At 41.8% G+C, this 18,672-nt stretch overlaps 1 protein-coding gene across 1 annotated transcript in view; it reads left to right on the top strand.

The window, feature by feature from the left end:
- The first annotated feature begins 3,027 nt into the window (after positions 1-3,027).
- Positions 3,028-18,672, top strand: part of LOC146758524 (cytosolic carboxypeptidase 4-like) — a 41,468-nt gene continuing 25,823 nt past the window's right edge. Inside the window, exon 1 of the mRNA XM_085514545.1 lies at positions 3,028-4,149. Within this exon, the coding sequence (XP_085370671.1) occupies positions 3,869-4,149 (281 nt within the window). The 5' untranslated portion in view covers positions 3,028-3,868. The remainder of the gene's footprint in view (positions 4,150-18,672) is intronic.

Below are 18,672 nucleotides of genomic sequence, written 5' to 3'. Positions count from 1 at the left end.
TTGGTTGTTTTTTAGTTGCATCATATGGAATATTAGTCAAATGTGTGTAGAATTTCCATCTGCCTTCAGAATTTGGGATTTTGGGATCTGCCCCAAAATGATTTATAGAACCTGACATTCTAATTTCTTGGAGTTAAGGGGCTGGGGGAATAACCCAGAAAAAGAATAACGAGAATATCCATCTTTAGTAGGATGTTAAACTGTACTATGTCTGGATGCTTTGTACATGTATTGGTCTCTGCAGTCATTTCTAATCATTCTGATTCATTGGTGAGTGAATTCATAAAACTCATCCACTAAGGGATGTTTCCAAGCAACTTGGAGCCTGGAATACCTTCACCCAGCTTTGATGGTAGAAAGCAGTTAACCAAGGTGATTTGTAACATTCACTTCTTTGCCATGAGGACCATTGATAACGCATATCGTGTAAGTGTATTTAAGGGAGGGTTATCTCTCTGATAATTCTGGAAAACAGCAGTGGGCCCTGTCAGACTAGGTAAGCTGCCTCTGCATTAAGATGTGTCTCTTTGAGTAGGATTTTGCCAAATGCAGGGTCAGGAAATAAGGAGGAGGTGGGGTAAATGGAGGAGCATAGTATTACATCGTGGAGTAACTGAAAATGTGACAACTTGGGGAAAGATTTTGGGTGGGGAGCGGAGGAAAGTGACCAACACAGGTTCTGCCTCAGAGCAGTCTCAAGTTTTCTGTGATCTCAGTATTTGAAGTTGTTTTTTTTTTTCCTTCTCCTTGAATATATTTGATGTACATCACACCATATCCTGTCTTTGTCAGACTTTGTTTAACTAGGCAGCCTTGGGCAGTTCAGATGTATCCAAGGCAGGATGCAGCCGTGATACACGCAGCAGAACTGCGTTTGATGCTCTTTTTTACACATCATTTGACTCTCAGAATATGCTGTAGAGGTCACACATAATGAAGTTGGGTGGGAATGTTGGCTTTCTTTGTTTATCTCTTATGTCAAGGGGGTAAACTTGAACCTTTGATCTGTGCAGCTCTCATGATAAAGTCATGTTGTATTTAGGAATAAGGGGGAGTGGAGGGAAGGCCTATGTTTTGTGGGCTCTGGCTTGGGGCTGATAGGATGAGAGGTATGCAGAGGCACAGCCAGAATCATTCCAGTCAAGACCTGGATCTAGGTTGAATTTGTCACACGCTCTTTATGATTCCCTTTGACTCCTAATGAAATCCCAGTCTTGTGTCATTTCAAAACCTTGTTCCCTTTCAAACGCTGTGGCCCAAATAGCAGCTTGACAATGCATAGAATTTTAACCCATGTCAGGGCATCTGGAAGTGCACTTCATTTCCCTTCTGTGCCTCTTTTTATGAGGCGAGACATTGATTTGTTAACGGGGTTTCATTCTTTTATTTCAGATTGATCTTTCCCCAACTGATGTCATGATTTCTAACTTCCAAATCAGATAAAATCAAGAGGAAGATCCCTGCAATAGGCAGGAGATTAAGCAACAAGTTAGCAGTACTGTAGGAACAAAGCTCTTATTTTCATGCATATATCCCAAGTTAAAATGAATAAAGAGAAGGGAAGGTGGGAGGTGGTTGATACGTTAGATTTATTACTCAAAGGGTTTTTGCTCCATGTTTTGCAAGAGGCATCAGTGCCTTTAATCTCTCATCTCTGGTTTTGTTAGTGGCACGTTATATCCTGGCCATGTCAGAATGTAGCACAGAGTAATGAGACAAGATCTGTTGGATGGGGCTTTATGTAGCACGAAAAGGTTCCTCTGCTCACTCTTTTTATTATTTACATTCCCAGTGAAGGTTACGTGTCATGTGGGCTTTGCAGAGATAAATGGGTAACCTGAGCTTTCTGGCAGCTTCCCCAGGACTTGGGGAGGATTCAGTGTAAGGACTGACTTGGGGATTTTGAAGCATCAAACTCAGTTCTGGGCCCTGAAGGAAACATAGAAGAACATGTGTCTCGGTGTCCTGAGGAGGTGCAGTGTAGCACAAGGTGGTATCAAGGGGCTCTGGACCAAAATTACACTTCAGAACAGTAGGTGTGTCCCAGAGCAGATCAGCAGCACTGGGGTGGCTTCATCAGCACTGCTGTTATGGGGCATAGTGAATCAAGAATGAAGTGTAGCAGCTCAGCTAAGTGCAGAAATCTTGACTATTGCCGGCCAGTTGGTGCCCGGAGATGTGATTTTGGCATTGCAAATATACCTGTCAGGAGGGGAGTGAAGCTTAGAAAGGGAGTTTTAAGTGGAATAGAGATGTTTCCCCACCTGGATCCTATGGATCCACTATTTCCTGGGGTTTAAAATCAGGACTCTCTAGAAGCTTTTGTCACGTTGAATGTTAGACAGAGGTTTATCAGTCTTGAGGAGAGCAGAATTCACATCTCTGCCAGTCTCACAGTATCCTCAATTAGCTGAATTGTGGCAAACCTTCCATTTCTGAGATGTGAAGACCCTTTCTTGTGGTTTCGTTTTCTCATAGAGTAACTGAAGAAAGAATCGCTCAATTAACATGCTGCATGCTTTCCCAATGTATAGAAGAGACAGGAGTTAAAGCCGTTTTCATCAGTTGCAAGGGAGCATGTTTTATTTTGCTTTGTGCTATTTACAGCTGTTGTCCATTAGGAGTCCTCAAGAGCCTCATTCTCAACTACAACAACACAGTCCCATAAGTTTAGCTCAGCAATGAGCCTGCAAAACAGCACTAAATCATGATGATGGGAGAAAGAAGAAAATGTTTGGAAATAGCAAAATGCAACTGATGCCTTTGTGAAAAGTAGTTTTTGCTTGTTGCTGTTTTAAAGCATTACTAAGGTAGACTGTAATGCACAGCATCTAGCTGGAGCTGAATAGAGGTTGTTTTCTAATATATATATGTTTTTGTAATAAAAAGTAAGCAGAACTCCTAGTATGTCTCTATTGGCTGAAGGGATCTTTTACAGTCCATTAGCGCCTTGGGCACTAATGTATACACAGCAGTGAAAATATACTAATCTCAGGGTAAGGTGCAAGAATGATAAAGGAAAAATAAAGATTAGTACACGGCTATTGAATAGCAGAGTTCTGGTTGCTTTACTGGACCACAGTATGATTGCTCTGTATGAATTCGAGTGGAGACTCTGGTCATGCCCATCAAATGCCTATGAATGGGAAGGGGTGAATGTGGGATTGTTTCCAGACCTGTCTACATCCTTGCAGAGGAGTTGGACCAAGTGACCTTTAAGGATCCTTTCCAACTCAAAAGGTTCTGTGATTCCACCTCTGTGTTTCACATTAATTGAGTAATGATTTGTAAAGCTGTTAGAAAACTGAAGGACTTTAGTACAGCTTTGGGAGCTGAGGACATAGAAGCATAACTTGCTAAATCAGCGTTTGCTTACAAGGATGCTCAGATGATACCTTTGATTGTTTTCTGTCCCTTTACTAGAGAGCCTGTGCTCTGACAGAGCTGCAAAAAACATCATGGCATCGTTGTGATTCCCTGTCAGATAGTGGCTTCCACTAAAGCAAATGTGTCAGGTTGATTTGTGACAGCAGCCTGAGATTGTGAACATTCACAGAAGGATAATTTTAAGACACATCATTGCTTTGTCCTTTTCTTTTATTCTCTATGCTTGGCAGGTGTCTACCTCTGTCTTCTTCCCTTGGCCCATCTGTGGATTTTGCTCAACACAGATGGGATTTTCAAACAATCTGCTGTCAAATTTGGTCTCTTCTGAGCATGTGTATACAGAGAGCTTTTGGAGACGTGTAACTAGGCCAAATGAGGGTGCTTTTTCATGGGAATGGCAAATAACGTATCTGATAGCAAGACAATTTTCTCTGCCAAATTGCTAGTCTGCTTTGCAACAGGGGTTCATTAGGCTCTGTCCATGAACTGTTTAGTAAGATTCTCTCTTAAAAAAAAAAGTTGGCATCGTATCTCTGCAGCTTCTGTGCATAACATCTCCATGCCTTTGCTTTGTTTTACAGACAGTCGTCCTTATGTCTTTCTGATGGCCCGTGTTCATCCTGGTGAAAGCAACGCCAGCTGGGTGATGAAGGGGACCCTGGAGTTCCTTGTGAGCAGTGATGCCATTGCTGATCTCCTGAGGAAATGTTTCATTTTCAAGATTGTCCCCATGCTCAACCCTGATGGAGTCATCAATGGCAAGTGCGTTGTAGTAACATACTTATTGTGAATTTTCACTGGGTTTACCTGCAGGCTTTACTGCTGTATACTTAGCAGGCCTAGTCTTCAGTGTTTTGGGCCAGAATTCCTGTTGCCTTTTGCCTTGTGTTTTATTCATCCTGTGATCAGTCCTGTAAGGAGAATGTAAGTCCTGGATACAGCCCAGTGTGCTGTCTCGTGTGCATCAGATATTCATGGTTCTGTACTGTGTGGGGCCGTAAGGTGTCCCAACTGACTGGGTGAAGTATTAGCGATAGCAGACAAACTGAATCTTACTTGCTGAATGGAAAGTTATCTATTCTGCCAAATCAGCAGGGCAAACTTTATCTGCAAGCTGATATATCTGGGAATAACTGGCTTTAATTAATGCTTTATATAACCTGAATGGGGGAAAGATGTAAGGATCTATTAAATGCTCGTATCTTTATGGAAATGTTTCCGTATAATGAAACTCCCTCCTTCTCCTATCTCCTTTACTCTGTTTCCTCCCACATGCTTCTGAAGAGATTCCAAGTCTTTCTGAGCTTATGAATATACCAGTTTCTTTTTGCATTCTTCAGAGCTGCCTTTACATTGCTCCTACCCACATCATCACTACAACCATTCATCTGGTTTCAGGTCAGGTTGTGCTGATCCGGTGCTGAAGAAACAGGGTAAAGACCTTAAGCAAATCTTGAGCTTATTTGGTCCTAATCTAATTCCTTTCTGTTGTGGTCTGGGCTTCAGCAGAGGGCAGCTTGGAGTGTTCTTAGCCTCTGGTCTGCGACTATGAGCATAGTTTTTTGTGTTCCTGTTCTCCCCAGGACATGAGTGTGTTGTAGTTTAGGCTGTTCAGGGGAGCTGGATGCTGCCCCCGAGTATTGGAAGCTTCTGCTGGCACCAAATGTTTCCTTGATTCTTCCAGACAGCAGAAGCAAAAATGAAAGATTGTGGCTTTCTGTTTTTCCTTTCACTCTGCTTAATTAAAGTTTCCAGCAGATGGAGGGCTGGAGGGAATGTCTGACCTTTTTTCTCCAGCTGTCAGGAGTGAGCATAGCAGAGGAAGGGTCCTCAGGAGGGACAGTGTGGCTTTTGGTGACACCTGGAATGAAGGGTACTGTCTGAGCTCATATCACACAGGAACGTGTGGAGCTTCCACTGTAGTTCAACCTGGTGATGAGTAGGAAAGTTTGGTGTGGGATAGGAGCAGAGGTCCAAGGACTTGGCTATGGCTCTGTAGCTAAGCATGAAGCCTGGGGAAGGGAGAGAACCATTCCATCATGCTCCAATTTAAATGCTGTGCTGTGGGGCCTCCCATGGCTCTGTTGCTCTTGCTTCTTCCCATGTGCTTTTTCAGTGGACTGAGGTGTTCCTGCACAGAAAGAAAAGCTTCTTTTCTTGGCCTAGAGTTTATTGGCAGCTTTTTGGAGATGACTTTTAGTCCCTTGCTGCATGTGGAAGCACATGCAGGTTTCTTTGTCCATTAATGTTCTACTTCATCTAGGTTTAAGTGCTGTATTAAACTCTGTTGTCATTCAAATCACTGCCACAAAGGGAAGCTCTTTTTCCAGGAAAAGGGTCTGTAGGCCATTATTGACTGAGTAGCTGTAAACAGGTCCATACTACTTACTTTTAGGTCTCTGTAGCACATTTCAGGAAGCCACTTATTTGCCTTGAGATTTACAATCACGACTGAATGTGTCAAATCCACTGTTTATTTTGAATCATCACTCATTTCGAATCTTCATGCTTTGAAAGTGCATCTTCTGTACTACCCATCCATCCTTCTGTTATCTGGTATTAATCCTGCTCTAGTCTCGTTACCTCGGTATCTTTATATTTAAAAAAGGGTTGAATTCTTTTCTGTTGGCAGTTCTTTTGAAGCTCCTCACTCTCTCCCTCCTCCCCAGTCCTGTGTGCTGGGGTGTGCATAATGCTTCCCTGCCCGTCACAAAGATGAATGCCATCGCACGGTTACAAAGGATTTCTTCCAGCAGCCCAGCTGTGCCCCTTCCCCAGCTGACTCCCTGCTGCAGGCACAGCTCAGTGGAAGAGTGCTCATCCCAGCAGGATACCGTGCAATCACACTTCGAGAGCCTTGTGCAGCAACAAGACGATCAGGGCCTTGGTATTTGCTTTGGTTAATGTGATCTGAAAGTTGCATGCAGAGAATGTTCCTCTGTCACAGATATGATGGCAGTAATGTGATTATGCTCTGACTGTGTGTGGCTGAGCTAGGAAACAGCCTTCCCTTTCACTCCCTTTCACATCAGTCAGTACTATGAGGATTTATTCCTGTCTGTCAGTGATGGAGAGAGTTGAGTCCTGTTGCTGATGCTAAATGAAGGTAGTGGTGATGCAAGCATGTCTGTATGAGTAAGGCTGTCATCACATAAAAATAAAAATCACTACCCAATATCACATATAATTTGAGTTTGTTCAATCCAGAGAGTACTGATGAGCAGTTGTGTTCTGTGCGACTGTTCTCATGGAATCATTAAGGTTGGAAAAGAAGTCTGTCATCTGGTCCAACCGTCCGCCTACAACCAGTATTGCCCAGTAAACCGTGTCCTGAAGTACCACATCTCCATGTTTCTTTAAGGTCTCCAATGGATGGTGACTCCACCTCCCTGGGCAGCCTTTGCTCTGTCCTGAATAGCAGTCAGATGTAGGGTTTGTCAAATAAATTTCAGCTGATCTGGTAGTGGCTATATATTTTAATGTTAGACACTACTTTTTATTAAGTGCATCCTGTGTGTTGTCACACAGTAGTGTTTGACCACTGCTGGAAATGGGATGCTGCCTCTGATAGATGTATGGTCTGACCTGATATAGTTATTTGTGTGTTTTTTTTCTTCTTTACAAGTAAAAGTAGTCTTAATCTCCAAGAACGGTGCTATAAGATGGTCCAAAGTGACAGGCATTAAATTACTAAAGGGAAAGTGTCCTTGTAGGCTGATTATCTTGCGAAGGCTGTTCTGTGAAAACCCAAGGTATTGGTTGGTGTTCAGCTGACTGTTTTCTCTCATCCCTTTATCGTCTTTTTAAATTAAATCACGGATTAACAGGAAAGCTAGAGAAGGAATTCCATTCTACACAGCGGTGGATAATCCATGAAGGAGCACAGCACTTTGATTAGGAAACTGCTGAGTTATACTGGGTGAGTGAGAGACCCGTGCTTTGTTCCTGGCTCTGCTGTTGATGAAGTATGTGACCTTGAGCATTTCCCCCTCCTTTTTTTTTCTTTCCCCTGAGTTTTCTTCCTGGGAGGATGAAATAATGACACACCACAACCTTCACACAGCTTGAAATGAGTGAAATATGTGTACCAGGAGCATTTTCTCTTCAATCTAGTTCTTCTGATTCATCCACTAAAACCAGGGTCAGGAAAGGAACTTGTAAAAGCTTATGACAGCACAAACAGTTCTGTTACAAAGAAATACCCAGCACTGTTGGCTGTTCACACTGTTCCACATAAGCTCATTACCACACAGTGGAGCAACAAGTTGCCTGTGCACCAACACTTCTCCATGCAGTTGTGTACCATCTTGTGACCTGCTTTTAGGCTGTCTTCTCTGTGCACATGCTACATACCCTTCTGTCAACAGCTTGTGTATGCAGCCATTCCTCAGTGTCTGCTCACACCTGCATATCTTCTGCACCCACGTACCTGGTGCTCCCATGTGTATGTTAGCAGTCACAACGTGGTAGTCAGCATTTTGTGGGGATTTTTTTGGCTGGACTTCTTCAGAGTCTGCAGTTTCATATAAATATTGCTATTTATTACCCCTGAATTTAGGGTTATTAATTATATCAGTATAACCTAATTTATATCACCATAAACAGCAATAATAAATAGTGCCAAATGCTAACGCGCAGTGCTTGCCAACCGTGCCCGTGTTTAATGAGTGCTTCCCCCCCACTTCCCAGAAGTATTAAATTAAAAATTATTCGGCCTTGCGATATGATTGATCAAACAAGAGGTGGAACTCCTAGATAAGTGCTTTTGTTTTAAAGAATATTTCATCTTCAGACTGCCCATGCACTGTCTATTATGAGCATCCACAGGTCTTGAACTGCCCAATCTCTCTCTTCCAAGTTCATGTCTCTCTCCTCCATTGCCACCTTCTTCCTTTTTCTTTACTCCCTTTCATGTTTCCTCTTTCTTCCCTTCTGTCTGCCCTTTTCTCGCTTTCCTTTCCCTACTGTTGAATCAAAGAAGCTTTTCAATGAGAGGAACTTGATGTGTTTTTGTAAATGAATTGAACCAATCAGTGGAGATGGGAGCCGGTGAGTCTATTTTGGTAAAGGAAGATTAATTTTTTTGGAAGCAGTGTGACTTCTTCGAAGGCATGGGGTAACCATAGTAGCTGTTAGGAAGAGGAAATCCTGATTTGCATTTTGGATTATAGCCATGGACTATTCTTTATCTGGTTTAAAAACACCCTGTTCCCTTCTGCACCTGCCTTCCCACAACACAGGCTGAGTAAGCTTTGCTGCTGCTTATAGGTAAGGCAGGTGAGCTGGGCTTTTTGTTTGTTTCTCTTTATTGATATTCACTCTCACTTTAGTCAGGCTGTTTGTTCCATCCTGTTTTACTTACAGGGCTTTGTTTATTGCGCCCTGGAATCCAGCAGAGAAAAGCTTTAACTCTGACAATTACAGAAATGGAGAGATAGAAACGTCCTCTGAAAGCCCTTTCAGAACACATTTCTATTGCATGCTCTCAGAAGGGAAACTATTAACTATTAATGTTTCCCACTTACTTTTTGAAACAAGGGCCTTTTTTTTTTTTCTTTTCTTTTTTTTTTGAAGGATACTTGTAGGAAGAACAGAAGCAAGCTAGTTCTTCTACCCAAAAGCATTATCTGTGTATATAACTTCTATTTCCTCCTATATTATTGTGCACTCTCCTGCACTGAGACATTTTGTTCTCCACGTAGTCAGAGGCAGAGCTGGACATAGACAGCAAACAAGCTAAGGGCCGCACTTGAGGACTCACTTGATGACCCAGAACTGCATCCTTGAGGATTAAATCTTGAAGTAGAGGCACACAAAGCCATGTGGCTGTAGACATCCCTCCTACTCTCCCTTCCCTTCTCTTGTTTGCTTCTCTCTGATCAGAGGGTTAAAGAGGAGTTGAATTCTCAGAATCTAGTCTTGCATATCTAAATGGATGCCATGCACTTTGCAAGCACAATTTAAGGGGTCTCTCCAGACTAGCTGATGTGTGATGCGTGCATTTCTTTAAGGATAGTGCCAACGGTAGTTGGGTAGATGCGTGTGGAAGAACATTTTTGCATAAGATTCAGTCCTTACTCATTTAGAATGGCTGTGCTCTGAGCTCTGTGTTATAAGGTGGTCTATTTGCAAGCGCTGACTCGGGACCTCAGAGCAGATGAAAATGCCATGTCTGAGGAATGCTTGTACTGCATCTGGAATGTGGCTCAGGGAAGTGCTATGAACTGTGGGTGAACTTTCTTTGAGTGCAGTAGATGGTTCTTATCTAAGTGCTGCTCTCTTGCCTCTGGTGTTGCCTCAGCTGTCCCCATAAAGAGGACAGTGATCTTGCACTGGTGGTGAGGCATAACTGGTGAAAATGTGCTTCTTGTTGGCCATCACGGTCTTCTCAGCAGGCCGTCCTGAGAATTTTGGGTGCTTGTTCTTTAGTTCTAGTGAAGAGGGTCTAAGACCACTTATACTTCTTCAAGGCAAGCAGCCTTATTGTTCCTGATAGTCTCAGCAGATTCCCTATAGCAGAAGCCCATGATTTGGAAGGTTAGATCTATAGGATGTGAGGTAATGGCCTCAATTTGCACCAGGGTAGGTTCAGGTTGGATATTAGGCAAAATTTCTTTTTAGAAGGAATGGTGGTGTGTTGGAACAGCTGCCCAGGGAGGTGGTGGAGTCACTGTCCCTTGAGGTGTGCAGGAACCGTGGAGATGTGGCGCTGAGGGATGTCACTGGGCATGGTGGGGATGGGCTGATAGCTTGGCTAAATGGTCTTTCCAACCTTAATGAGTCTATGATGCTATGAAATCTGGCTAGTACATGAACAACATAAGATAAAATATGGGTATGTGATTCTTTAAGTCTTTGCAGCTTCTCCCTTGGTGGACCCAGAACCAGAGTCTGATCCTCCACCAAACTCTTCTCAGTACATCAGTATGCTGTGGGAGATGACCCTATTTCAGACAAAGCCTTTGCCCTGTGCTAACATGGCAGTCCATCCTTGGCTCTCCTATGGTAAACCTCTGTTGGCACGCAGCTACACCCCAGGACTCCTGACAGCACTTCTAATGCAGTATTGTTTATTCCTTCCTTTATCAGCTGGAGCTGTTGGGCTCCCCTGAGTTATTAGATCTATTCGCTCATTGTCAGTGTTTCCTCCTTTGTAAATATGTCCCCATATGTCTCTGCTCCTGAGGAATATGCTTTCTTTTCTATTTACTGCTTTTCCCAGGCACCCACCTCCTCATTGCTCTATCCACCCAGTGGCCCAATAACAGCCACAGAGATAAATAAGCAACATAACTCTTCCTAGCTATTGTTGTTATTGTTGTTGTTGCCGCCCTGCATAGTAATACATATAATAACAAGGAAACAAATCTTATTACTAAAGTAATTACAATAAATAAAAAGCTGAGAAGGGAGATGAAGGAAGGGTCTGTCAGGGGAGTGATTGCAGTAGGGGTTTTTAAAATTTAATTTACTCGAGATGTTCTTTGCTGCTTTATTGATACCCTGCTGAGGGGGCTGCGACTAATTAGCAACCAGCTGTTGTTCTAACACACCCTCACCTAATTTATTGTTTCGTCAAGTCTCTAAAATAGGAGTCTGTCTGCTATCGTTGTCTGTGGGACTCGGCACCAGTCTCATGTCAGCAGTTGGTTTTATTGCTTGGTGCTTCTGTTTTCTGAAAGCTGAGTAGCTGAGACTTTGGGTGCTTTGCTGCCTTTCCTTTTATTTTCCAGCACTTTCCATGCGCTTTCAGGAGGTCGGGCAGGAGAATACGCTCAGTCTCTTGAATTATAAGAGCTTGTCCCAGAGTCCAGAGGCCTGTTATTATAACAGGCCAACACAATGCTAGATTCTGGTAAATTGCCCAGAGGGCTGTGCCACTGTTTGTATGCCTTGGTAGAGACCAAAAAAGACCTCACAGAGGAGGTCTGGCATAGATAGGGCCAAGGGTTTCTTAATATGTAATGTCTATGATCTTGTTCTCTTGCTTGTCAATAACCTATGGAAGTGCTGTACTATTGTTTGCCTTTGGAGAAAACAGTATCATGTCTAAACATCCACAAAAACGAATTAGTTAATGGTCATTTTAAGAACAGGGGGGACCAAATGCATTGTCTCTTGTTTCTTTGGTCTTCCAGTCCCAAAAGCACGCACAGTGTTTGCTCTGAAACAGTAAAGGTTCCCCCCATGAGGTGCCTGCAGCTCCCTCGATGCTTTCATACCCAATCTGTTCAGATTAGTCAAGGTCACTTGGGAATTTCACTGCACTTGAAGATTACTTGATATGAGCTCAGTGATATTAATGTCTTGGACTACTAAACAATTCAGCTTTAAGCCTCAGAAATTATTCCATTTTATATGGCTACTACCTTGTATTTTCAAGGTAGTATGAATATTAGATATGAACACGATGTTCCGTGGGCTCAGAAAGGAATTATTTTTGTTCAGCATTCATGTCTAGTCTCCTGACTGACAACGGGAGTTCATAATCAGATGTCTGCGCTCCTTTGACAGTTCTAAGAGCCAGGAGGCTGATGTACAAAGCTAGCTTTTAGTAAAGTTAATGAGTTGATTGAATTATATTCTTATTTGCATTAGTTTGAGTGTGTATGATTATCTTTTGTTTGTTATTATGCTCATTTAAGTCCATTTGGTAATATATTATTCCCATAGCAATTGTGCCTGTGCTAGGCTCTGTGCAGACAGGCAAGGACCAGCTTGTCTCTTGTTAGGAGCTGATCCAATACTGGCACAGCGTGCTTTAGAATTGGCAAGAACAAAGAGGATACTGGGGTGCTGGCTAATGGATCTGTTGTGAAGGCTAATCCATTTTCTCATGATGTACTTTATGGAGGTGGAAGCTTTTGTAGTTACTGCTTTCCTTCACTGTTTCTTCTTAGGATGGGGGGGAGAATCTCACTGCCGTGACTTCTTCAGCCACCCAGGGAAGATTTGTGAGGTTCAGTATCATCAGTGAAGGGACTGGAGAACGCTGTAAGATGAGGGATTTCTTTATGCTTTCTTGAAATTGTCAGGATGCACCTGCAAACCCTGAACCCAGTTCACCCCATAGTTAAACACTACAATGAGATGTCACACAGATACTAACGAACTTGGATTTTGCATCTGATTCCTGGTTGTGGTAGGCATGGAGTACCGACATAAATGCTGAATGTACTGGGTAGAAGCTCATGTCATGAGTGCAAGGGCTAGTTTTGATCACTTATCTCAAGACCAACTCATCTTACCCAAGTTAATGCCTTTTGGAAGCTACAGATTCAGACTTGGAGTTGTTATTCATGGGATGGGAAAAAAGTCCACAAAATGAAATTGTAAAAACTTCACTTTTATAGATGCAATGAAGAATGTCCAATACTTTACTGCAATATCCACACTACCTGGAAAGCTGAAATTGCCTGGGAATGAAGATTATTGTCTCTCATAATATACCTTCATATATTACTGTGTAATAAATCGAGCAGTATTTCTTTCACCCTGCAAACTGGACATCCCTGGAGTTCCAAGTGACATTTCAAATTTTATACGACCATTCAGTCCCTTTTAAGTATTAAAACACATCATTTTTTGTGATATATGCACAGAAGTTCTTTCTAAAAGCATATGAATAAAAAAACTTGGAGCTTAGTTATGCAAAGGTAGAGCTGCCTTACTGCGTGTTGGCTTTTAAATGTCTCTGTTTAGTTAGCTCGGTATTTTAGCTACTACTGTTCTTTAACATCTCTGTTTCTGTGTTTCTTTTCCGCTCTTCCCTGCCCTCTGTTTCATTTGAATAACAGATTCAATTGAATAACAGCTGGCAAAGTACAGTGGTAGGAGAGCAGATATGTGACTGCCTTGGGTTGGAGAAATGGGCTGGCAATTGGAAAATGGTGTTTTAAAAAATGGGACAAAGAGGCATAACAACAAAAATAAGCTTCATCTGGAAGCCTGTATTTTCAAAATTGCTTGTTCAAAAATGCACCCACAGAGGACCAGCTGAGGTTGAATAGTTCACCTGTGTACATGGTTCATATGATTGCACATGCAATTAGGGTAATTACACGGGCAAATTTTACCCCAGTAGTTTGAGCAAATTGTCACCTTGATTTCTGAAACCAGCTGCATGTCCCAGGGAAGCAGCAAGAGAATGAAAAACAGAAAATTAAGTTGATGCTGGAATGACAAAGAGTGGGAAATCAAAACCTCTCCTGTGACCTGAAAGACAGCACTGCTGGGAGTCAGGGAAAAAAAAGTCAGCCACACTTCTAATGCTGTAAAGCGTTGGAGTCTTAAAGGGATAGAAAAATGAAGAGCTTTTTGAAGTCATCTGGCCCAGAATTTGAGCTGGAGGAAACAATATGAAACAAAAAGAAGAGGGTGAGATGGGCAGCAAAGGGGGCTTCAGTAATGATGACCTTGTGTCTGTATGCACTGTAGAACTACGAAGTTGGTATTTGAACACACCCCAGCTCGGTGATGTTGTGATCCTGTTAGGAACCTTCAGATTAGCACGGTGATACTTCATTGCATGGGAATAGTGATTATTTTGGCATTAAGTTGCTGTAGAGATCTTGCTGTGTTCAGAGCTCAGCCACTCTTCCTTGTACTGTTAGAACTGGCTTGTAAATTCCACAGGTGGATGTGTCCCTGTACGAGGTGCTTAAATATTCCATTACATTCGATAGAGCCTCTTCTGCGTTGTTTGCTTGAGGAAGTAGAGCACAGTGAGGAAGTGGTAGTGGACAATACAGTCTAGATCCTAAACCACCTTTTGGGTCGCTTTGATTTGTCTCCAAAAATGATAAGTACTTAAGGTATAGTTATTATAGTTGAAGAAGTCCTATTACTCCTACTCCTGTAAAGTTATTATGCAGTGACAACGTTCTGGGTGAGTACAGGGGTTCTTTCTATGTATATCACATGGCATCTCAGATGGTAATGTTTCTTTATCTCCCATATCTCTAATTTTTCTCCCCTACATGTTCAGAAGCTCAGCTTTTGATTAAAAAAAATCTATCCTCCATTTAAGGGGCACCTGGTCCCACTGAGCACCATCTAAAGCAAAACTTGCTTCCCAGGTCTATCTCTGGTCTGTGACGTTTCTACCAGTAGATAACAATGATAACAGTAATGTAAACTTTGAGGAACATTTTGCATATTCATTGTCTGGTAGTTTAAAGGCTTTTTTATTTTTTTTTAATGTAATTTAAAATATACATTAAAATTTTAAATTATATTAAAAAAAAAAAAAAAAGATTTAAAAAAAAGTGTCTATTTTTCTGTCATCCCCCAAATGGTTATGACACATAAGAGGATGTAAAGTGCAGAGCAGCTGAACAATCATAAACTATTTTAATACCACTTAAAAATGAGAAGAAGCAGGAAAAGAGGTTTGGGTATTAATGAAGTTTATTGCACTCGTCTGTCACTTCTACAGAGCATGATTGGGGTTTTAAATCCTTGCTCCAGTGACGTGGAAAAAAACGTGGTGGTCTTTCATCCAAGTCCCTTATAGATGTTATTCTGTCACAGAAATCTCTAGTACCACATTTGAGCTCACGGTGAATTCTATGCTCCAGTGGATGTAATGTTAAGCAAAGCAGTTCTGGATTATATTTGTGGTAGCAGAGCTGTAAAGCAGAGCCTGAAAGTGAAGTCAAGAGTTATAGGAGATTATGGCTGTTACATTTTATTTGAACTTTTTTAGGTGATTCAAGGTAAGCTCCTTGGATTTAGGCTGAGATATCTGGGGAGTCAAGGCTGGAAAGACAGGCCATACTCTGTGGGTTAAACCATTTGCAAGGAATACCCAAACCTCTTTCTAGTTGACCTGTTTAGTGTCTCACTATAAACATATATTAACATTCAGTGTAGAAAGCTCACTGCTGAAGGCAGCAGAGGGGTGACTGTTCCCCACCCCCTCCAAAACATGTCAGGGAAGAAAGCTTGCTTTGGAAGACCTCCATGCCTGGGTGATGCATTGCATGTTTTTGTGTGTGTGCTAGTTTTCAAGTGAAGAGCACCAAAGAACTGCACTAACTGAATTAGCTGTAATTTGTCTCTTTCTGTGATGTGCAGGTGAGGGCACCCTTGAACTGTTCTAGTTCTCTGTCTATCTTTAGACTGATTCGAGCAGCACAGGATCTCATCAAGCATGTAGTCTGTTCAGAGGCAGTGGCTTTGAGCCTCCCAACTCATAATACTAATACAACTGGGAATCTAAATAAAAAGGAGAATGTTAAGAAAAAGTCTCTGTTGCTGTAAGCAGAAATAATCAGAATCAAGTCTATCTTTCCATTATGTGGTTTCTTACAGAAACAAAAGCCCAGCTCGGGGCTGTTACTTATAATGAACTGGTTTGGCCAGTGTTCGTGCCTTTCCCTTTTTTTTGTTGCCATGTGTCAATTCTGACTGTGTGTACTGCTATGACAGCAATTTATTTCTTATATCTTTTTTCCCAAAGGGTGTCAAAGAGCCATAACAAAACTGTATGTACTTTAATGTCAGGCATTGCTTAGTGTGCTACCTTTGGGCTGCTACAGAGTAGTTCTTTATAACCTCTGAACCTGTTGCCTATGAATACAGGACGTTGCTGGATTTAAGCCATCGGGCAAAAGTCACAGCAACTGGGTGTGCAGCAGTTATTGTGAGCTACAGAGTGACTGAAAGAAATCCCTTAGATGCAATCAGACAGTGTCCGTATTCTGTTTTTGTTTTCCCCCAGCATTTTATCCATCTTTGAGAAACACCTGGCAGCTCTGAAACCACAATTGTACTTGCATGATCTCAAGTGGAATGGCTGGTCCCTAAACAGCATGTGTCTACCAAGCACTATGTCTCCACAAACTACCTGCAGGGCATGGTTTCTTGCTTAAGCCTGATGTGAGCTTAAATAAGGAGTTTGCTTTGAGGTTTGCCAAGAAGCGTTCTTTGTGTGTAAATGTGTATGCAGCCATAGAGTAATGGAGACCATTTTGACACAGGCTATCAGGATTGAAAGGCTGCAGTTTTGCTTGGAGGTTACGTATACGTTTTTATATGCAATTAGTTAAGTTGGGGTTTAGGCATTTAAATGGTCATTTGTGCTCTCACTTTTGAATATTATGCTCATCCTTTGGGAATGAGCTTGTGCAAATTAGGCATGAAAATAAGCATACGTTTTGTGTGCTGTACTGTCAGCATTTTGCTGTATTTGGTAATAAACTCGTATTGATTTATCAGGTTTTTTTTTCCCTCTCTTGATATTTCTGCTGTAATCTGAAGAATGTGAGCTGGTGGCTACAAAGCAGCAGTACAGCAGTGTTTTCCTTTTCCTAGTGACTGACTCCTTTAATTGTTCCTGTAGCATAAGCTCGTATTTCCATCTAACTCTTATTTAGGATACTCTCATGGTGAGTTGGAATTCATCCCTGCTTTGCCTTGTGGTTGAGTAGTGACCAAGACTTGCCCCTAGCTGATTTATCCTTCTTTTATCTTCTTTCCCTTCATACCCACACAAAAAAAGTCTGTCTGTGTACCGAACTGTGAAATACATGGGAATACAGAATTGATATTGTTGGTTCAGAGCTCCATCCTGGAAGCTTCAGAGAAAAAACTGCTTACAGGGGGATGAAGGCCTTTGAAGGGCTTATTAGTGACTTGGCCTATGGGCTTCCTGGGGGCTTGCTAGACTCTGCTGTATCACAACTTTAATGTCTCCACATAAAGTTATCTACTGTGAATACTTAATAAGGGGGATGAAAAGATCAGATCAGTTGATGAAAAGAACAGTTCGAGCTGATGCTAAGTTGCTGCCCCAAAACCTTGAGGATACTGAAATTTGCAATGAAATTTGGAACCTTTGAGTCAGCTGACTTATGATCCATTGTAGCATAATAATATACACTGTTGTTTAATATACCTTCCATGATTCTACTGTTAGAGTAGGCATCAAGACATGAGAGCAGCATTGTGAGTGCCACAAAGGGTAAGAATTTTGTCAGTTAATGTTCATTGAGGAAGAAATTAATCTTTGGTTCTTTCACATTAATAATCCTATTAAGGGTTGGCTTAATGAAGTTTTACTGACTAATTTTCGAGCTGTAATTTGCCTGTGATTCTTTTGAAAATTTTTTAATGAAATGGAAATTTACATAGACTGCACAACAATAACCTAATGAAGTGGCAAATCATATTTTAAAATCACTTGTGATTCCAAATGGCATCTTAATTCTTGGAATTGAAGACCATTCACACTGAGAGGTTCTGAATCACTGAAAGTAAGATGGAGCTTTTTCTAACCCAGGAAATGCTAATGAGTACAAAATGAGTCTGTGAAATGGTTCATGCAAGCTTGGACCAGTTCTGTGTGTTGCTGAAAGAAAATGAAATAGAGAAGATCTGAAAGGAAGCCCTCATCTTCTTGAATGAATGCTATGGAGAGTCTGTGCTTGGGTAGCACAAACATGATACTGTCAGTGAATGCAGCCAGTACCGAGATGGGGCTGCATTCCTACAGACTAATGGCAAAAGAGCCTGGATGGATCATGGTCTGATTGTCATCTCTTAACACTTGAGAGGGAGCGCAAAGAGTGATGAATGTATGTGAGTGTTACAGAGAGCAGAGCTGAGGCCCCAGCAGTGGCTCCAGTCTCCTCTTATGTTTTCACAAATCACCTGGGAACTGACTCAGTGAAATTTTTCATTATAGAGTGATTTCTGATTACTGTAGGTAGCCCAAAACAGGGCCTACTGGGTAATCTCTAGAGGCTTTCCTGGGTGTTTTAACTCCATTCCTTGCCCTTGAAGAGCTGAGATATGCCTCCATTAAGCAGCCGAGTTCAGGAGCTTATCTGCATTGCTTTAAGCTTTCTAGTTTCGCATCAGCCCATTAGAGAACCTCTTTCCTGGGTTGGAAAGGAGAAGGAATTCTTTAGATCTGCCAGTATTTTTCTAATACCTGATGCTCATAGGCTGCTCTTTTTACACTTTAAAATGTCACATTGGATTCCTGATGGAACTGGAGATTTTTATCTTCCTCTTTTCTGCCAGACCTGACATTTTTCTGGTTTTCTTCTACACTGAAGGCTTAATTTCTCACATGTGTGAGACAGAGTGAAAATTAAACAAACAAGCTGGCAGATAGATAGAATGGTTCTTCATGTCTGGAAAGCTGCAATGAGCTGTGACTTAGGAATTACAATGCTTCATATTCAAACTTTTCTTTTTGATGCATTGGGGTGGCACAAGAGCTGACAGTGACATATGGAGAAGGCCCTGTTAGGAGGATTGAGGCTGTTATGTGAT

The sequence above is a fragment of the Coturnix japonica genome, chromosome 13 (assembly GCF_054131305.1).
Source record: "Coturnix japonica strain WE chromosome 13, WE-NBRP24, whole genome shotgun sequence".
Classification (NCBI taxonomy): domain Eukaryota; kingdom Metazoa; phylum Chordata; class Aves; order Galliformes; family Phasianidae; genus Coturnix; species Coturnix japonica.
This window is presented reverse-complemented; position numbering and strand designations above follow the sequence as displayed.